This window comes from Drosophila biarmipes, chromosome 2R, assembly GCF_025231255.1.
Source record: "Drosophila biarmipes strain raj3 chromosome 2R, RU_DBia_V1.1, whole genome shotgun sequence".
In the NCBI taxonomy this organism is placed as follows: domain Eukaryota; kingdom Metazoa; phylum Arthropoda; class Insecta; order Diptera; family Drosophilidae; genus Drosophila; species Drosophila biarmipes.
The window spans coordinates 2583481-2600637 of record NC_066615.1 but is presented as its reverse complement, the minus strand read 5'-3'; the positions used below and the strand labels follow the sequence as shown (position 1 = coordinate 2600637).

At 41.7% G+C, this 17157-nt stretch overlaps 5 protein-coding genes and 1 long non-coding RNA gene across 14 annotated transcripts; 4 read left to right on the top strand and 2 right to left on the bottom strand.

Annotated features, from left to right (window-relative positions):
- The first annotated feature begins 986 nt into the window (after positions 1–986).
- LOC108035418 (serrate RNA effector molecule homolog) lies at positions 987–5829 on the top strand. Of its 6 annotated transcripts, none has more exons than XM_017111093.3 (8): positions 994–1076; positions 1390–1542; positions 1609–1784; positions 1845–2118; positions 2628–2694; positions 2755–4718; positions 4784–4888; positions 5605–5829. In XM_017111093.3, the coding sequence occupies exons 2-8, from the start codon at positions 1400–1402 to the stop codon at positions 5672–5674; spliced, it is 2799 nt and encodes a 932-aa protein (XP_016966582.1). In that variant the 5' UTR covers positions 994–1076; positions 1390–1399; the 3' UTR covers positions 5675–5829. The 6 variants fall into 6 exon arrangements, with proteins under 6 accessions (XP_016966600.1, XP_016966582.1, XP_016966575.1 ...); XM_017111086.3 differs by having other exon boundaries at positions 1597–1784; XM_044091464.2 differs by lacking the exon at positions 5605–5829 and adding an exon at positions 5196–5529.
- An 81-nt stretch (positions 5830–5910) lies between these two features.
- LOC108035507 (SET domain-containing protein SmydA-8) lies at positions 5911–8720 on the top strand. Of its 2 annotated transcripts, XR_007764049.1 has the most exons (3): positions 5911–6430; positions 6485–8478; positions 8558–8720. XR_007764049.1 is itself a non-coding variant. In XM_017111171.3 (2 exons), the coding sequence occupies exons 1-2, from the start codon at positions 6096–6098 to the stop codon at positions 7779–7781; spliced, it is 1632 nt and encodes a 543-aa protein (XP_016966660.1). In that variant the 5' UTR covers positions 5911–6095; the 3' UTR covers positions 7782–8720. The 2 variants fall into 2 exon arrangements, 1 of the variants encoding a protein (XP_016966660.1); XM_017111171.3 differs by having other exon boundaries at positions 6485–8720.
- On the bottom strand, positions 8690–9308 carry LOC122818017 (uncharacterized). Of its 2 annotated transcripts, XR_006367539.1 has the most exons (3): positions 9174–9196; positions 9021–9087; positions 8690–8935 (listed from the first exon to the last, which is right to left on the bottom strand). It is a non-coding gene; the product is annotated as an uncharacterized LOC122818017 (long non-coding RNA). The 2 variants fall into 2 exon arrangements; XR_006367538.2 differs by having other exon boundaries at positions 9021–9308.
- Positions 9309–9596: 288 nt separating this feature from the next.
- On the bottom strand, positions 9597–12274 carry LOC108035517 (pseudouridylate synthase TRUB2, mitochondrial). 2 transcript variants are annotated; one of them, XM_050887924.1, is made up of 4 exons: positions 12135–12274; positions 11981–12068; positions 10460–10672; positions 9597–10410 (listed from the first exon to the last, which is right to left on the bottom strand). In XM_050887924.1, the coding sequence occupies exons 2-4, from the start codon at positions 11997–11999 to the stop codon at positions 9800–9802; spliced, it is 843 nt and encodes a 280-aa protein (XP_050743881.1). In that variant the 5' UTR covers positions 12000–12068; positions 12135–12274; the 3' UTR covers positions 9597–9799. The 2 variants fall into 2 exon arrangements, with proteins under 2 accessions (XP_050743881.1, XP_016966672.1); XM_017111183.3 differs by lacking the exons at positions 11981–12068; positions 12135–12274 and adding an exon at positions 10737–10884.
- On the top strand, positions 10915–12169 carry LOC127011034 (E3 SUMO-protein ligase ZBED1-like). The gene is made up of 4 exons (XM_050887927.1): positions 10915–11012; positions 11075–11139; positions 11200–11877; positions 11933–12169. Exons 3-4 carry the CDS (start codon positions 11524–11526, stop codon positions 12122–12124), a joined length of 546 nt encoding a protein of 181 aa, XP_050743884.1. The 5' UTR covers positions 10915–11012; positions 11075–11139; positions 11200–11523; the 3' UTR covers positions 12125–12169.
- A 2674-nt stretch (positions 12275–14948) lies between the features above and the next one.
- Positions 14949–16900, top strand: LOC108035500 (WD repeat-containing protein 74). The gene is made up of 3 exons (XM_017111158.3): positions 14949–15136; positions 15188–16238; positions 16302–16900. The coding sequence occupies exons 1-3, from the start codon at positions 15049–15051 to the stop codon at positions 16423–16425; spliced, it is 1263 nt and encodes a 420-aa protein (XP_016966647.1). The 5' UTR covers positions 14949–15048; the 3' UTR covers positions 16426–16900.
- The last annotated feature ends 257 nt before the right edge of the window (positions 16901–17157 follow it).

Genomic DNA, 17157 nt, shown 5'->3' with positions numbered 1-17157 from the left:
TGTTGACTTTTTTCAGCGTGGAGTGGCGTGATCGAGAGAAAGGGAGAGAGAAGGAAGCAAAGCAACGGCATTCTAAAAATAGATTCCCATACGTGTCAGTATTGCTTTGCCAAAATTACGCCGCCTATGTACATTTTCTTACTCCTCTTCTTGGTAGTTTATGGTCTTTGCTTTGGGTGTATAAAGTAGCAGCAAATAGAACATTTTTGTTCTGCGATTTTTGAAAAAGAAAACCCGCTAGTTTAGCAGTATAAAAAGCATTTCATTGCTAAATTAAATTAAACAGTAATATGATTAGGAAAAGGTCATATTAAATATTTGTTAATTAAAAGGGAAGCATTTATAAGATTTTTATCGACTAAAAATCTTAAAAAATAAATTATTAAAAGCTCAAAAAATTGTATGTTTGATTTTTAAAATGAGGAAGGAAAATAACTTCAGCAAGCAAAAGTTTCTTTACCCTTGAGTTCTTTTTCGTGAAAGCATTTTAGGACGAGAACTTTTCGATTATTAGAAAACTAAGTACAGTCTCATTTCAAATTACTAACGACCAGTGCTTACCGACATAAAAAAAACACTTTTCAGGAGAACCATTTAAAGTTTTAGACTCTAGAAGACCGGCCTGGACCGCCGCTCGTTCATATCTTGTTCAATTTTCTTGCGATTGACGTTAATTTTTCTTTTTCAAAAAATGTTGTACATTAATAAAAAAATAAAATAATTGAAAACAAATATTAATATTTTAAGGAAGTGACCAACCTCCAGCTTATGGCCATCCTGGCAAGATCTATTAACTGTTGCACCAAACCATACATAATTGTTTTAAAGATACAAGATAGAAAAAGCCATTTGAAGGCGCATCAATCAATCAAACATAGTCAAAATTGTTTCTTAAAATTTGTATAAAGTGAAATGCTAGGAAAGAGTTATAAATTCTTAAATAGCTGCAAACGGCTCGGGCGCCCGGATGGTATTTTTATTTACAAAATATTTTTTCCAGCGGTATATTGCGTCACTCGAAAACGGTCTTACTAGTTGACAGACGCTGTGGAAAATTTATTTTAGTAAAGTTAAAGGTAATTTTCTCTTGTTCTAAAATTGGAAGTATTTTTTACAAATGCGGAAATTTCAGAGCTTACATTCTTCTGTTAAAAGTATATCAAGTTGTGTTATATTACCCTGCCGCAAAACACGTTAGCTATTGTAAACAAATTTGCAAGATGGCGGCTGGAGGCGGCTTTGCAGAAAACATAAATTATGTATTATTTATTATGCATATCATGCGTTTGCCAGATTAAATTAAAAGAGTCTAAAACGAATGGCCGCAGCGGTCCTATGAGTGAGGTTAAGTTCCGCTTTCACTTACACAGCTCTAACTCATCTTTGCAGACAACCCGCAATGGCTGATTCGGACGACGAATACGACCGCAAGCGGCGAGACAAGTTTCGTGGGGAGCGCGGTGACAGCTACCGTACGGAACGCCGCGACGAGCGTCGACCGGTGGGTGTATCTGCCGGATCCCGCGACGAATGGTCGGATCGGTAAGTGGGGGCCACCATTCGTCTATTACATGACACCATTACTGGACGTTTCAGCAATCCCTTCAGGGGCGGAGCTTCGACAGGAAGCGGAGGAGGAGCCCGCCACAGGCCGGACTACAGCGACTACCGTGGCCCCGGGCCCAGGTCCCGCTATGGATCGCCTGGCCGTGATCTACCCCCCGCTAAACGGATGCGCCCAGATTGGGGCGACGGAGATGTGCGTGCTAATCCTCGGTTCGGGGGTGAGTTCGAGGGCTCTCGGGTTTTAAAAACTATTTAATAAACTTAAGTTTCCAATAAAGGCTATGATCCGTATTTGATGCAAGCCTGGAACGACCACTACCAGTCTATGCATTCTGCATACTCCCATGCAGGCCATGCTCCACCTCGGGAGTCTGTCAGCAGTGGCGGTGATACTCTGACTCAGCCGGCTATGCTAAACTTGAAGCAATTCCTAGACACTCAGGACGAGAACATCTCCGATTCTGAAGTGATGCGCAAGTACACCGAATACAAGACGGACTTCAAGCGCCAGCAGCTAAATGAATTCTTTGTGGCCCACAAGGACGAGGAATGGTTAGTAGCTGACCAGCGGTTCATCAACTACGGTTTTGTTTATGTCTCTGCCTCTGCAAGCCCCTTGCGTTATTTGTCCTGTTCGACACTCATAACATTCTGTATATTAAGTTTTTCTCTGCAGCTTATTGGTTTTGTGAGACAGAGACTTCTCTGAGAGGTTGTGCGCCATCTCGCAGAGCTGCTAACTGATATTTGCCAAAATTAGTTAATTACCCGGCGAGCAATGCCGAGGTGTGTTCTTACTTTAAAACCGCGATTTATTAATTCGATTGTCGAGCAAAAACCCAAATAACTATAAATCAGTCCCATAGATAACGAAAGCGCTATGCCTGAAAGGTAAGACTTTGGGTGATAATTCCACAAAAAAATACCTATATAAACTGCAAAATTAACCATCTGACTATCAACAGCCTGTCGAATAAGTAAAAAATAGAGATATTAAAACCACATAGGGAAATTTTTTATTTTCCGCGGTAATAATATACCCAATACTTTTTCATCTGCAGGTTCAAAAATAAATACCACCCCGAAGACAGTGTAAGGCGCAGCAAAGAACAGCGAGGATTTCTTCAGGTACAATTACTTTATCCAAATCCTCATACCAGCAGTCATTCTCAAACTAATTTATCACAGAGGCGAACTGATGTTTTCCTGGAGTTGCTCGATAACGGAACTATTGGAGCGGTCAAAGTGGATTCGTCACAGGGTGATGCCCTGATCCGTGTGTTGGACACTTGCGTTATAAAACTAGAAGGCGGCACTGACGAGGATCTCAAAGTGCTAGACGAGAAGCCTAAAGATTCGTTGGTCTATGATCGAAAGGCGGAGGTCTTAGAATCTGCTAGGACGACAGAAGAAACAATTAAGACTCCCAAGGAAGAAAATGTGAATGAGGAAGGTTCATTGCCGGTGGTTGTTTCGCCTCAGCGGAAAACTGTAAAGCCTGTCAATTTTGACGAGGAGAATTGGGATGAGGAGGACTCTAAAAATGCTCTTCCCAAAAAAGAGGACTCAAATGTCATCGATTCCAGCTCTGAGGACAAGCAGGCAAATAAGAAAAAGACAAAAAAGCGCAAACGGAATAACAGCGATGATGACAGCTCCTCTTCCGACTCGGAATCCAGCTCTAGCTCAGATGATGAGAAGGTAAAAGGGAAGTACGACGTGGAAGTCGGCATAAGAAGTCAGCAAAAAGCCGATGCAGAATCCGACAGGCAAGAAACGGTAAAGTTGGCACAGAAAAGTCCTTCATCAGAACCAGTCCTGGAAAAGGCAGTTTGTGTGGTAGAAGAACTAGCTCCAGAATGGAACACAGATGAGAATGACGAGGCAAAAAAATCACTGGAAACAACATTAGGTGCGGCAATGGAGACGGAAAATGGAAAAGGCGGCATATCAGAAGTCGGAGAAAAAAAGGCTTCTGATGAAAACAATGCTGTCGAAACCGAGACCATTGACCTAGACAAAGTGAAGGAAAGTCAACCAAGAGCCCTGCATCGCACCTCCTCTATCTTTTTGCGCAACCTTGCCCCCTCTATTACAAGGGCCGAGATAGAGAGCGTTTGTAACCGTTTTAACGGATACCTTAGAGTGGCAATTGCCGATCCCTTAGTAGAGCGCCGTTGGTATCGCCGCGGTTGGATAACCTTCACGAGGGACGTCAACATCAAAGAGATTTGCTGGGGCTTAAACAACCAACGGCTGCGGGATTGCGAAATGGGAGCGATTGTCAATCGAGATTTAAGTCGGCGGGTTCGCCCTGCCAATGGTATTACTGCCCATAAGCAGGTGGTGCGATCAGACATAAAACTGTGCGCCAAGATCGCGTTAAATCTGGACGAAAGGTTTAAGCTGTGGACTGAGACAGCAGATGAAGCAAATGCCAAGAGTGTGAGCGAATTTCCAGCGAATGGTAGTTCCTCCACGTATGGCTTTAATTCGAAAAATCCGGTGTTGCAAAACATTACCGATTACCTTATTGAAGAGGCGTCCGCTGAGGAGGAAGAGCTTTTGGGCCTAACTGGCGAAAGCAAGGACAGTGATGGAGAACCTATTGACCGTGACGAGCAGTTAATAGCCGTTCTGGACCGCCTAATACTTTATTTGCGCATCGTGCACTCTGTAGATTATTACAATCACTGCGAGTATCCATACGAGGACGAGATGCCCAATCGGTGCGGTATCATTCATGCCCGCGGTCCACCACCTGCTCGGGTGACCAGCAACGACGTGCAAGAGTATATCAAGACATACGAGAGCAAGCTTCAACAGTTTCTCACCAAGATAGTGCTACTCAGCGACGAAGAGATTAAGGACCTTGGCGCCAAGGATGCCGAGACCGAGGTGGAAAAGTTTGTGCAGGCAAACACGCAGGAGCTGGCCAAGGACAAGTGGTTATGCCCGCTGTCTGGAAAGAAGTTTAAAGGGCCGGAGTTTATTCGCAAACACATCTTCAACAAGCACGAGGAAAAAGTAGACGAGGTGCGAAAAGAAGTGCAGTACTTTAACAACTACCTGCGCGATCCCAAGCGTCCTCAGCTGCCCGAGCACCCAGGCAGCTCTAAGCGCCCGGAATCCGAGTCTATACGAGGGGGCGGGTGAGTGAAGCAGCTTGCTCCCCTTATATAGGAGAGTATTTATTTATTTATTTCAATACTTTTAGCTACCGCCCGCCAATGTACCCACCATTTTCGGCAATGCCCTACGGCTTTGGGCCACCCATGATGGGTGGAGGTCGTGGAGGACGCAACTTTCCTCCTGTTCGCAGGTTAGTATATCACCAAAAGTTTTACTTATAATATTGGAGCGCTATCAACAATAGGATTCATAGAAGTATTTCTTAGGTGCGATTAATGGATCGATCCGATAAACTTGCTTGCTCCATTTCTTTTTCCCAAGAGTCGTATAAAGAATCTCCGCACTCCACATTTTTCTTAGTAAACTGCAGACATTAGTTCTCGCAAGCTGATAGCATTTAGTCGTTCCATTCTCTCCCCATATTTTATTTTGTTACCTTTTTTGTTGGTTTAAATCAAAATTTGTCACAACTTTCTTGTGTCGCAAATTTTTTGCAGAGAATTGCCTTTGGAACACCAGCGCCGGCTAATCGGTTACCATGATTTGGATGCGCCTGCCAATTCCGATATGTTTGACTAAATAATTAGCACAATACTAACAGGCCATCTCTATGCTGCTTTTATTGTTTGGCGTGCTCATGTTTTAAAAGCAGTTCAAGCAATGCTAAAAACGGTATCTACTGCATATAAAGATGGTTTATATACGACTACTGATATCCGTTCTCCTGTACAATATAATGCCAACTGTATCAAGAATATTTCAAACAGCGTTGAAAACTTTCATTTCCCGAAATAAATGCGAATCCATAGCCTAAAACAAAAAACACTGTAATATTTTGTGTTTCTGCCCTGCCTCTAGCTTAGCGTGAATAATTTAAATAAATATATCCATTTCCGTTGCTTACAGACCCGGTGGTTTTGATTATCGCCCCAGATCACACTACCGGGACTTGGACGCGCCGCAAGAACCATACTAGAACTATTAGTGCGTAGATCATGAACTAAATCAATCGTATTTATCACAATAATTGCTTACAGTCAAATTCAGTTATCTCAATTGACGCCTGTTTTGTAAGGTATACTTTTGTATTACAAGAATTAAAAGGAAAATAAAGTGCAAGTGAAAAGCTAATTTAAGAGGTATTAAGGTGTTTGCAGAGATGTTGTATCTTATTTTCCCCATCGTAGTCGGGGAGCAGTGCGAGGACTACTATGAGCGGTATGTATGTACATGCACTATTTTTTGGCTAGGCCCAAGAGACATACATACATTTGGAAAAGCGTGCTAAAAATAAGCCCTCTGTCGCCGGCATGCTGAAATAGCCCAGCTAAAATGAAATTTGTCTTTGCCAACGTAACACTGAAGAGCAGTTTGCTAGTGAAAACTCGCGAGCAAAAATGGGACCGAGCACAAACTGTCCTGTTTGCAAAGTGGCTGCTTCGCAGGCTTGCACAAGGTGCAAGATGGTGCGGTACTGCAACCGAGACCACCAGAAGCAGCACTGGCCGCAGCATAAGCGCAGCTGCAGACCATTCAAGGAAGAGCAGGATGCCCAACTGGGTAGGTATCTACTGGTTACCCAGGACATCGCAGCCGGTCAAACAGTCTTTGTCGAGGAGCCGCTGGTGGTGGGTCCCAAATGGTACCTCCCCGACTCAGAGAAGGAGGCTTCCATCGTAACATGTGTGGCCTGCTTTATGCCGAGCCGTCTAGGCAAGCACCAATGTCGCAGGTAAAGGCCCGTTTTTCTTATAAAGAGCATCCTTTCGAACTATTCATTTTTAAGATGCCAATGGCCAGTCTGCAGCGCTGGCTGTGAGCACGAACCTCTGGAATGCAGTGTGCTTGGCCTGGGGCCAAGGCTCCCACCTCATTCGGATTCCCGTTTTTTGAACGACCACTTTAGGGGAGATGCACTACTAGTGCTCAAATGTCTCCTTCTGCAGCGACAAAATCCGGCAAAGTGGGCTGCCCTGCTAGAGATGCAGTCCCACGAGAAGGAGCGCAGGGGTACCGAGCTTTACGAGGAGGCAGATAATCGTGTAGTCAGCTACCTGCAGCAGCGGTTTTTAAACCGACTAAAGCCAAGAGTGTTGGACGATTGCGGTCCGGAGTTACTGCATCGACTGTGCGGCATCATCGAAACAAATTGTATGGTCATCGAGCAACCGACTGGTGTGGAGCTTAGCGGGCTGTTTCGTCAGGCCTGCATGATGGAGCACGCCTGTCAGCCGAATTGCGACTTTGTGTTCGACCCCATAAACAAGCAGATTGCTGTCCGAGCTGGCTGTGACCTGCAAAAGGGCGAACACCTACGGATCAGCTATACTAATATTTTGTGGGACACACAACTACGCCAGCATCATCTGCGACTAACAAAGCATTTCAGCTGCCGGTGCAGTCGCTGCCTGGATCCAACGGAATACGGCACCTATATCAGTGCACTGGTGTGTCTGGGCGATGTAAACCAAACGTGCACTGGTACCCAACTGCCTGAGGATCCTCTTGACGAGAAGGCACAGTGGAAGTGCGATTCCTGCCCAGTGACCGTAGACGCCGCTTACGTGGCTGAACTGCAGACACACATGACCGAGCAGGTAGAGGGCCTTATGAGCGGATGTCCTTCCGCGAATCAGGTTGAGTTCCTTCTCTCCCGCCTGTCTCAAATATTGCACCCAAACCACTTTCTTACGTTCAACCTTAAGCACACATTGATCCAGCTTTACGGCAACGAATCTGGCTTGCAATTGTGTGAGCTTACCGCCGTGCAGCTGGAGCGAAAACTGAGCCTCTGCCATCAGTTATACAGCGTTTGCCAACGTCTGGATCCTTGCAGCATTAAACTCGCTATATATGTGACAGTCATCTTGATTGAGATGGCCCATACTCTGGAGGAGCAGGCTCGAAGGGCACCATCAGAGGGAAACTCTCTTCTTGAACTGGCGCAGGCACGTCTTAAAGAAGCGCAGGTGGTCATGGAGAAGGAACGAGAATCGGTGGCAGGCAAGAAGCTTAACGCCAAGCTTCAAAACGAAATCTTTCAGTGTGAAAAACAAATTCTGAGCAATACATATAAGCAATAGCGAGACTATCGCATTTTTTAGAGCAGTTTTAGCACAACAACATGATAATTGATTACTTATGGGTCAGTACTTAGTGATCAAGTTTGTTCTGCTGAACGCTCACGAAAATAAAACATTTTCCCGGGAGAACTCCACAATGCATTAAAATGTCATTTAAATTGGTCACAGCGTTTGTTTTTGACAATAACATTATAAACAATTTTTTTTTTTGCTAAAATGTCGTTTGCAAAAACGATACTTCGTGATTTTTAATTATAAATATATCAATTCTTATCGATACACGAAAACAGCTATGTATCATTTATCACAAAAAAGTGGCTATTTAAATGTTCATTTTTTACTGATCATGATGCATGAATTGTTACATCATGATTAGAAATTGTATGCGTTCAGCAGAACTATGGAAGAAATCCATCAGTGATCAAAGTGGGTTTTCAAGAAAGTCGCTTTGGCAGACAATTTTTTTTCGATTACGCACGAACTCCAAACTAAGATTATGTAACCCTTTCTGAGAATACTTACGTGTAGGTACATATGTCACGAGCGTTATGAAAATAAAATAAGTAATGCGCTTATACCAGAACTTCTCAGACGTAAGCCTAGTTCTCAGTACTAGAATTCGGAAGACGCTGACGGTGGAAGTGCTCTGTGGCAATCAGAGTTTTACTTTTGAAAATGGGAGGCGCAAAAGCTACAGGTTTGGTTTGATTATTTTTTTTTTCTTCACGCACCAGCAGATTCGTCTTTTAATTGATTCAATTTTTCAATTCTTAAAGGTAGGACCACGCATGCATTGCGTGTGAACTTTAAAATCTTCGCATTATCGACTGTAAAATTAATAATAATTAATAATTAGAGCTGATAAACAATCGATGTTTGATGAAACAGGGAAGTTTTCAATTAAAATATAAAACCAACAATAAACAAGTTTATTTTTTAGACATGTGTTTGATTCTTCTTAAAGAACAAGAGCTTATCAAAGAAATTTGATTTTGATTCGCATCTTCTTTCGGATGCAATCTGATTGCATATCGACATATTGCTCTCTTTACATTTATTTAAGACCTTCCAAACCAGCGATGTTTTCCTTTTGCGTTTTGTCGTATGCTGTACTTCAATCTCCATTTCTTTCTCCATATCGTCAGTCGATGTTACTAAAATAGTAAAACAAACAACAAAAATGTTATGAGTACTTGTATTAATTCGCGAAAACTTAATATTTTTTTAATCAAAACATACGCATGTGTGTATACATTTTCACTTGTTTGCCCAGCGCTATTTACGCCTACATCCAAGTCCACCGTTCCTTTTTAAATTATTGAAATTTTTTTCATGTGATCAAGGACTTAATAAAATAAATGAAAATGAGATACAAAGCCCAATTGTTCTTACACGTTTTCTTCAATGTAGATACGTTCAAAACTAACGATAGTGGCCAAAGAAACATCGATGCTTAGGAAATATCGATTATACCGATAAAAACGCAATTCATTGTTGAGGTTTTGTTTGTGAATTCTTTAATTTTCACTGTTAAATAGAAGATCTCAGAGTTGCACCCAAAAATCACCAGCAAACTATCGCATAAAAACTTATCAAATTTTGATTGGGAACTAACTGGGAAATCTTCAAAACGGCAAAACCCCACGGACCACCACCAGGTGGACGGATCCCTGTGGGAAAATGTATAGGGGAATTACTAATCCTCCTTACGTTGGTCAATACTTAAATTTTAACAATGCAAAGTTATGACGCTTAAAATCTTAAAGTAATGTGCGTCTTTCAACATTGTCAAAAGTTTAAGGTGTTGTAGTTCACATTGTGCTTAACGTAGTATTCATTTATTCGAAAAGATGTAAATTGACATTTCAGCACTAGACTAAAACAACGCGGCCGTTGCTGTTTCCCTAATAAAATGACCAACCTCACGCTTATACCCTTCCTGTCAACCCCTGTGCACCAAAACTCTACTGGAAATTCTTAACTCTCAATTACAAATTTGTATTTTATTTGTTATCTAATTAGTACGTAGCTTTTAGCACGACTCGGTGCTGTCGTAGAAGTTGTGGGTGCGCGCGTAGGATGTCTCCCTGATGGCGTAAGTTCTTTATAATGCCTGGCAAGTGCCAAGAGTTTCTGAGCAAACTATCCCTAACATCGAAGTGAGCGTGCCGGACGCATCGTAGCTGGGAGCAATGCGCGGCAGTGCGTAGTTCCAAGGCTAAGTCGTGCACTAGGGCGGTTAGATAGTCCTGCGTCTCATTGATAGAATGCAGTTCTAAGGTAAAGTGAGGCCTGTCAAAGTGGATTAGCTTTATGCCGTAAACAATGGGCTGGTTTTCGTTCGCTGGACGGAGGAGCCCCCTACAGGCCATTTCGTATGCCTCCTGTGTTTGCAAATCGACGCCGCAGAGCTCAAACATTTTGCGCTGGTGCGAGGCCTGCATGGAGGCGGCCAGACCGCTGATCCTGTCCGCAGACACGTGCCGATGGTTTGCTCGCATAGTGACCCGTGAGTCTGGTAAGTGGTTCTCTGTAGCGCAGCCAAGGCGGCCGGTTATATGGTAGACTCGTACAGGCCTGTTTTTCCGTATTCTGCTAGACTGGCCTGTTCCCTTATTGATCCCAAAAACTGCAAAAAGGTCGTTATTCCTGATTCTGGTCGGCTTAACTTAACTTACGAAGGACTCCGCTGGTGTAATCCCCCAGGCTGGACACTGTGGAGCAGCTCAGGTCTTTAGGAAGGTATCGAGGTCCAGCGGAAAGAACGTGATCTGAGAGATCCGTCCTGCAAGCAACATTGTGCAGCACGGGATCAGCGGCTGTTCTTGTGCCCAGGAGGGGTCTGTCTTCCCGCGATTTACGTGGCTCCCGCTGCTCCATTTCGTTGAGTCCTGTAACAGAGCCATATTTAGTTTCATTATTATTTAGTGTTAGTTTTCGTCTTATTGGTAATACCCTTGCAAATGTTGTTCAGAATAGCATTGCGCACGTGCTTCACCTTCATGCCTGCGGGCTTGTACACATTAAGAATGCCGCCCAAGTGCTTAAAGACTGTGGCAGCATCATATACCTTTATAAGAGCCATTTATGCTTCGAATTACTTTACAGTTATCTTTTTATTGAAACAACACTGCCACTAGAGGTGGAGAAACATCGATGAAAACATCGATGTTTTTTTTGCCACAATCGATGTTTTTGTCACATAACAAATTTTTGAGAAACGTGCGGAAGGTATATAAGCGAAAAATGTGTTTATAACTTTAATTATCTACTATATTGACATATTTTTTTAGATATTCAACTGGTGGTGTAGGAGGAAAACGGCGGTGGATATAAACCATGTAGAACTTCCTAAACCGTAAGGATTTATAAACTAACACACATATTTTTGACTACTAATACCTTTTGCTAATTCCAGGAACAACTAAGGAAAACTGCGAATCCTCGTCTCCGCCATCGAAGAGAAAGCGTGGATGTTCCAATGTGTGGAACCATTTTAATAAAACTGCTGACACAAACAAAGCGATATGCATGTATTGCGATAAAATCTTAAGGACGGGTGGCAACATAACAAATTTGTTGGACCATTTAAGAAGGATCCACAAAAACATTGGTGTAGTCCAAAAAGATTCACAGCCGACGCGATTGGATACATTTGTAGTGAAAGCGTCAGAATACTGACCCAAAAAACGAACTCGTTTCCGTTGAAGCCACAATCGCTTTTAACACTTTAAACGCCAACATGAGAACTCGATTCGGACATTATGAAACGCGAACAGTGCCCCGCATTGCCATAATTATTGATCCTCGCTTCAAAAAAGACGGGTTTGAATCACCCTACAATGCTGAGCAAGCGGCTAAAGCTTTGGAGCGGGAACACCACAGTATAATCAAGAAATCTCCAATGGAAAAATCCACACCGCCGATGGAGCCTACACCACCAGTTGAACACGGCCCCTCCAAGGAATTTTCATTCCTTGATTCTAAATTAAAAGCGAAGATAAATTCACCGCGAGCCGACGCTGTGATCCTACTAAGACAACATCTCGAAACCCAAAACGAGCCTGAAACATGCGACCCACTAAAATATTGGAAGGTGATTTTTGATGAAGTTAGTATCACAAATTTTAAAGTATTCTTTTTTGTTATAGACAAGAGCAGATATATACGAATCGCTGCAACAGGTTGCACTTAAATACCTTTGTGTACCAGGAACATCGTGTGAGTCCGAAAGGTGCTTCAGCAAAGCTGGACAGAAAGTGTCGGATCGGCGCACAAGGCTCAAGCCTGGTGTAGTGGACAATATAATGTTTATTAACAAAAATCAAGATATTTTTTCTTAATTAATCGTACCAAAATGTGAATATGATGATCTCTTAGAATTCGGATAATCTTTTGTTTTTATTTAATTGCGAATAAAGCCTTTGTTTCTTTGTTATAATTTGAAAAATATTAGCCTTTCATTTGCGCTATATTCTCTACTAATAAGAAACAAAAAAACATTTTTTTTTTTCAAAACATCGATGTTTCACTCGATGTTCTTTTTGAAAACATCGAAAACATCGATGTTTGCGAACATCGATGTTTCTCCATCTCTAACTGCCACAGTGAAAAGATACAGTGTTGCCAGATGAATATTTTGCTTTCCCCCTAAAAAATCTCAATCAGTCGATATTTCCCCTAAAAAATCCAGTTTCCCCTTGAAATCAAAAAATCAGTTAATATCGAAAATGTTTTTATTTGCTGTGAAGATATTAATATTAAGTAAAATAGCTTTTGTCAGCTGTTTTTGGTATTCTTGTTTATAGGTGCTTGGTAACGGTGTTGAAAAATACCGAAAGGACTTTGCTGCCCTGTAAACCGAAAGTAGAAATTCCTCTCCGTTTGTACGTGATAAACGGTGAGTTAAGGTGAGGCGGTGCGGAATCTTTATAACAAAGAACAGCTAAAATCTACTTCGTCGTCTGAAGAGCTGGACATTTTTCAAATGCAGAGCTTGCACAGTAGAATGGAATGGATAAATATATGGGTACAACTAATCAGATTCAATCTATTATTCAAAATGGTTAAAAATATTTCTTAAGGGTTTGTCTTAAGGTATCTTTCTTGTCCCCTAAACTGAATCATATGGTTGAAGGCAGGAAATTAAGTAATAAGTATTCTCAGAGCCCTTCTTAATGGCTCATTGCGTGCATAGTTTGCCCTAACAGCACGGTTCAGGAGAGAACCAATGTACGGAGATTCCTGGCAGGAACATTCAAATCCCAGCAGGCAAGGACAACCAATATTTCCAACAAGCAGATCATTCAGGAAGGAAATACAAGCAATTGTAATTCATTCAAGAAACATGTATGAAAAAGGGGACCCTCACTAGCATAGGACGGGGCCGGTTCGTTAAAATGTTAGGATCACAAAGCAAACTTTAAAAACATTTTCTGCAACCTCTCCATCCTATTGATCTAGACACTTCCCAAGGGATATCCAATAAAGGAAGCATATTCAACCTTAGAACGCAGAGTAATCACGCAGTCTTAAATACGGATCTTTTAGTAAGAACGTGTTTCGCTTAACAAAGCCCAACATAGCATTTGCTTTTGATAATATGAAATTAAGCTGTTCGTTATATACAAATTTTCCATCAAATGATACCCCAGATCAACAATTTCATTCAAAACGTGGTTATTGATGTGATTAGAGGTTGGAATGGTTATAGTACGTTGCGCATAGCGTACGATTATTCTTGGAACACCACCTCCCGATACTATCTAGGTCAGACTGACGCAATATCAAATCATTTGCGGTACTGACAGTCTTATACATCTTTAGATCTTCCGCAAAAATAAGAAAGTTAGAAAATTCCCTACAGGTACAAATGTCATTTATAAAAATAATAAAAAGTAGAGGGCCAAGTGAGCTACTCTGAGGTAGTCCAGATGTCGCTTTATGCGGAGGGTATAATGCACCACCTACTTCAACTCGATAACGTCGGTCATCCAAATACGATGCTATCCAATTAAGAAATGAGTGAAAGCCAATTGATGTTTGACAATTCTGAAAAAGCAATATAAAAAATTAATTCTAAGAAAAAAGAACCTGTAAACTGTATATACATATGTGCGAACTCTACGAGTCTATAGTGAAAACTGGCCCTTGAGTAATTTCTGTCCATAGCACAAAGATTTTTATACCGGTTACTCGTAGAGTATAAGGACAGACTAGGTTCGTCGGAAAGTATGTAACAAGCTGAATGAAGCGTTTCCGACCAAGTGGGACTTGGCATGAAGATTCCTGCGCTTCCTGCGCAGAGCAAGTTTGTTGTCAGCAGGGTGTCACGTCTACATTAACGCCCATTATTCGCTAAAAACTGTAGCGCTTTAATTTTTTATGCTAGAAAACAAAAGTTAATTAAAATTGTGTTTCTTTTCCATTTTTACTGAACGGAACATTCCTGGCCCATTAGCTAGTAGCAGTGAATAAACCACAGGCAGTTAAAAATTTTTTTTTTGTTTTGCGTCCATTTTATTGTCACATAATTTATTTTGAGGAAAACTAAATTTATAAATCCGCAATCGGTTTCGATTTTTTCACTTATTACCGCATTTATCAACTCTGGACCCTCAAGAAAAAATGGTCTGGAAATGGTATATTTTTGTTTCGTTCAGTTTTTCTTAGGTTAAGTACTTGCCTTAGGGAAAAAAATACATGTGTGGAAAAGATATCGGAAATGTCACTACGATATTCATTCAGTATTTCTGTGTTTTATTATGTTTTTTTACTAATTTAGGTGAATTTGGTACCTGTCTTTGCATTATTGTTTTGAGAAGGAAACGCATTTGAACTGAAATAGGTCTGAAAATAGAAATTGTTGCTGGTGCAGCACCGAAAAGCCTCCCAACGGCACCGAGTCCAACAGTTGATCTAATCTTAAAAATAAAATGGGATGTTTTTAAGAATTAACCAACCACCTTCTAGGCTAGATGTAAAAAGCCATATTAATGCTTTCCAAAATTATTTTAAAAGACATATAAAGTAAAACAACCGAGTCTAGAATAGTTCCTAATTAGCGATTTTAAGTGGCTGTGTGCAGAGCGTATAAGCTTGCTTACCGTATCGAGTAACTATTACTCTTTTTAAATATTTTAGTGGTCAACTTGGTCACACTCTCCGTGCTGCACGTGTAGTGTATAATTGTTTTTTTTCTAACACTGTATATTCGCTTCGCACACTTGATTAAAAACTAAAATTCGGGATAGAGCATTCAGTTACAATGAAGTGGACTACCGCCAATATCAAGCACGCAAACTACACTGAAAAGCACGAACTGTTTGTGGGAACACACACTGGCTCCTTTAAATGTAAGTTGTTCGCGACGAATAGCATAACAGTAATCGTTCTAACATTTTTAGATCTGGTGCCTGCTTCTGAAAAGTCGCCACATGGTCAGAGAAATTTGGGCGATCTTGGCACCCTTGGCAAGGACTCTCGGGTCACATCACTGGCCTTTGGCAACGAAGCCCAGACGGAAATCCTTCTTGGGCGAGCTAAGACCGAAGTGGAGCTTCACCATTTTCTCGATGGTAGGGACTCCAGGCAAACAGTTGTCTTTAACGACGCTCCGATCGTTGGACTGGCACGGTACAATGACAAATTAATTGCCGGCATTGGCAATGGACAGATACAGATCCTTAAGATGCAGGCGGAGGAGAAGTCCGAGGCCGTTGTTATTGCTACAGGCAACCATATGGATCACCTGCGCCAGTGCGTGCAGGTCAGGAGCATTGTTGCCACTGGCGGAAAGGAGCGTCAAAACAATTTAAAGGTGTACGATCTGAGCTCCGACGGCAAGCAGATCTTCAGCTCCAAAAACCTGCCCAACGATTTTCTCCAGTTGGAGGTACCCGTCTGGGACAGCGACATCGGCTTTGTGGATGGGCCCAGTGTGCTGGCTACCTGCTCGCGAACCGGCTACGTTCGCCTTTACGATACGCGCAAGCAGCGTCGTCCAGTCGCATATTTTGCTAGCGAGGAACACGGAATGAGTTTTTCAACTTTAGTGGCCCGGGGATATTTTATTTACACTGGCACCACAATGGGCGTTTTAAAAGCCTTCGATACTCGACGCATGAAAACACATGTGCACACTTATAAGGGATTCACTGGTGGGATCAGTGATCTTCATCTAGATACCACCGGGCGGTACCTAAGCTCTGCCAGCCTTGACCGATATGTTCGCATCCATGACGCCGAATCTACAGTGCTTCTCTACCAATGTTACGTCAAATCGAAGGCCACCAAAATTGTTATTCGTCAGCTGGAAAGTGAGCGAAAGATTCATGAACAGTCTAATGCTGATTCAGATCTAGATATCGTTATTAACGAGAGGCAAAAGAAGATCATTAGCGCAACACCAGTAGACAATGAATACGAGGCCATGTTCAATCAGATGCCCACTGTTGGGTAAGTTATTCTATTTACCTTGAATTACATATATAAACTAAAATCTCACATGTTCAACTGTAGCGACAGCGATGATGACTTGGAAGGAGCAGAAATAGCACCTACCAAACAATCAAAGGACAAGCTGAAACGGAAGTCCGTCTTCCAGTCACAAAGGACAAAAAAAAGAAAAGATGTTCAAACTTGAAAAACTTAATTTTAAAAGAATTAATAACGTGTTGAGGTTATTTTAACGTCTTTATTTAAAATGGGTCCAGTTGAGCTGATGGTTTGGTCACCGAGCAGGAGGGAATATGTAACTTCGCAAACCCACTAAATTTGTTAAAGTGAATCTTTGTAAATTTCAGCGTTATTCCAAGAGCTTTTCAATCCAACAATGTTACCAACTATCATTCTTATGATCTTCTCCAATATAGTACATAATTAGTTCGAGTTTTCTTAATCTAGTATTTTATAGAACCTAGTATTGTTAGAATCTAGTATATTGTAGTAAATTTGCTGGGGGTAAGTTATTAGCAATGTGAGTTCTGATGTGCCCTTTATCACAGCTTTCGGTAGTCACGGATCACAACGAACATAGAATTAATACATATGTAATGAAATAACCAAACATTCCCTGGGTAGAAGCGCTGCAGACCTTCAATAAATCTATAAAATTGCAAGATGGCTTGTATCCGTTGAAGGTTTTGCAAGGTTTTTTCATTTGAACCTTTAATGCAGTTCTTTGATATAGTGACAAGACCAATCTCTTCAGAATCTTTGTTTTATTGCTGAATAAGTTTAAGGTGTTGAAAATCGTCGTCGGAATGAGGAGATACAGCAGGGGGGCTGCGCAATAAAGCTGTTTAAGCGGGCCACTTAGTCTAACAAATCTGCTGAGAACGAGTTAGATATGAGGCTTCAAAAGTTCAAATGAGCC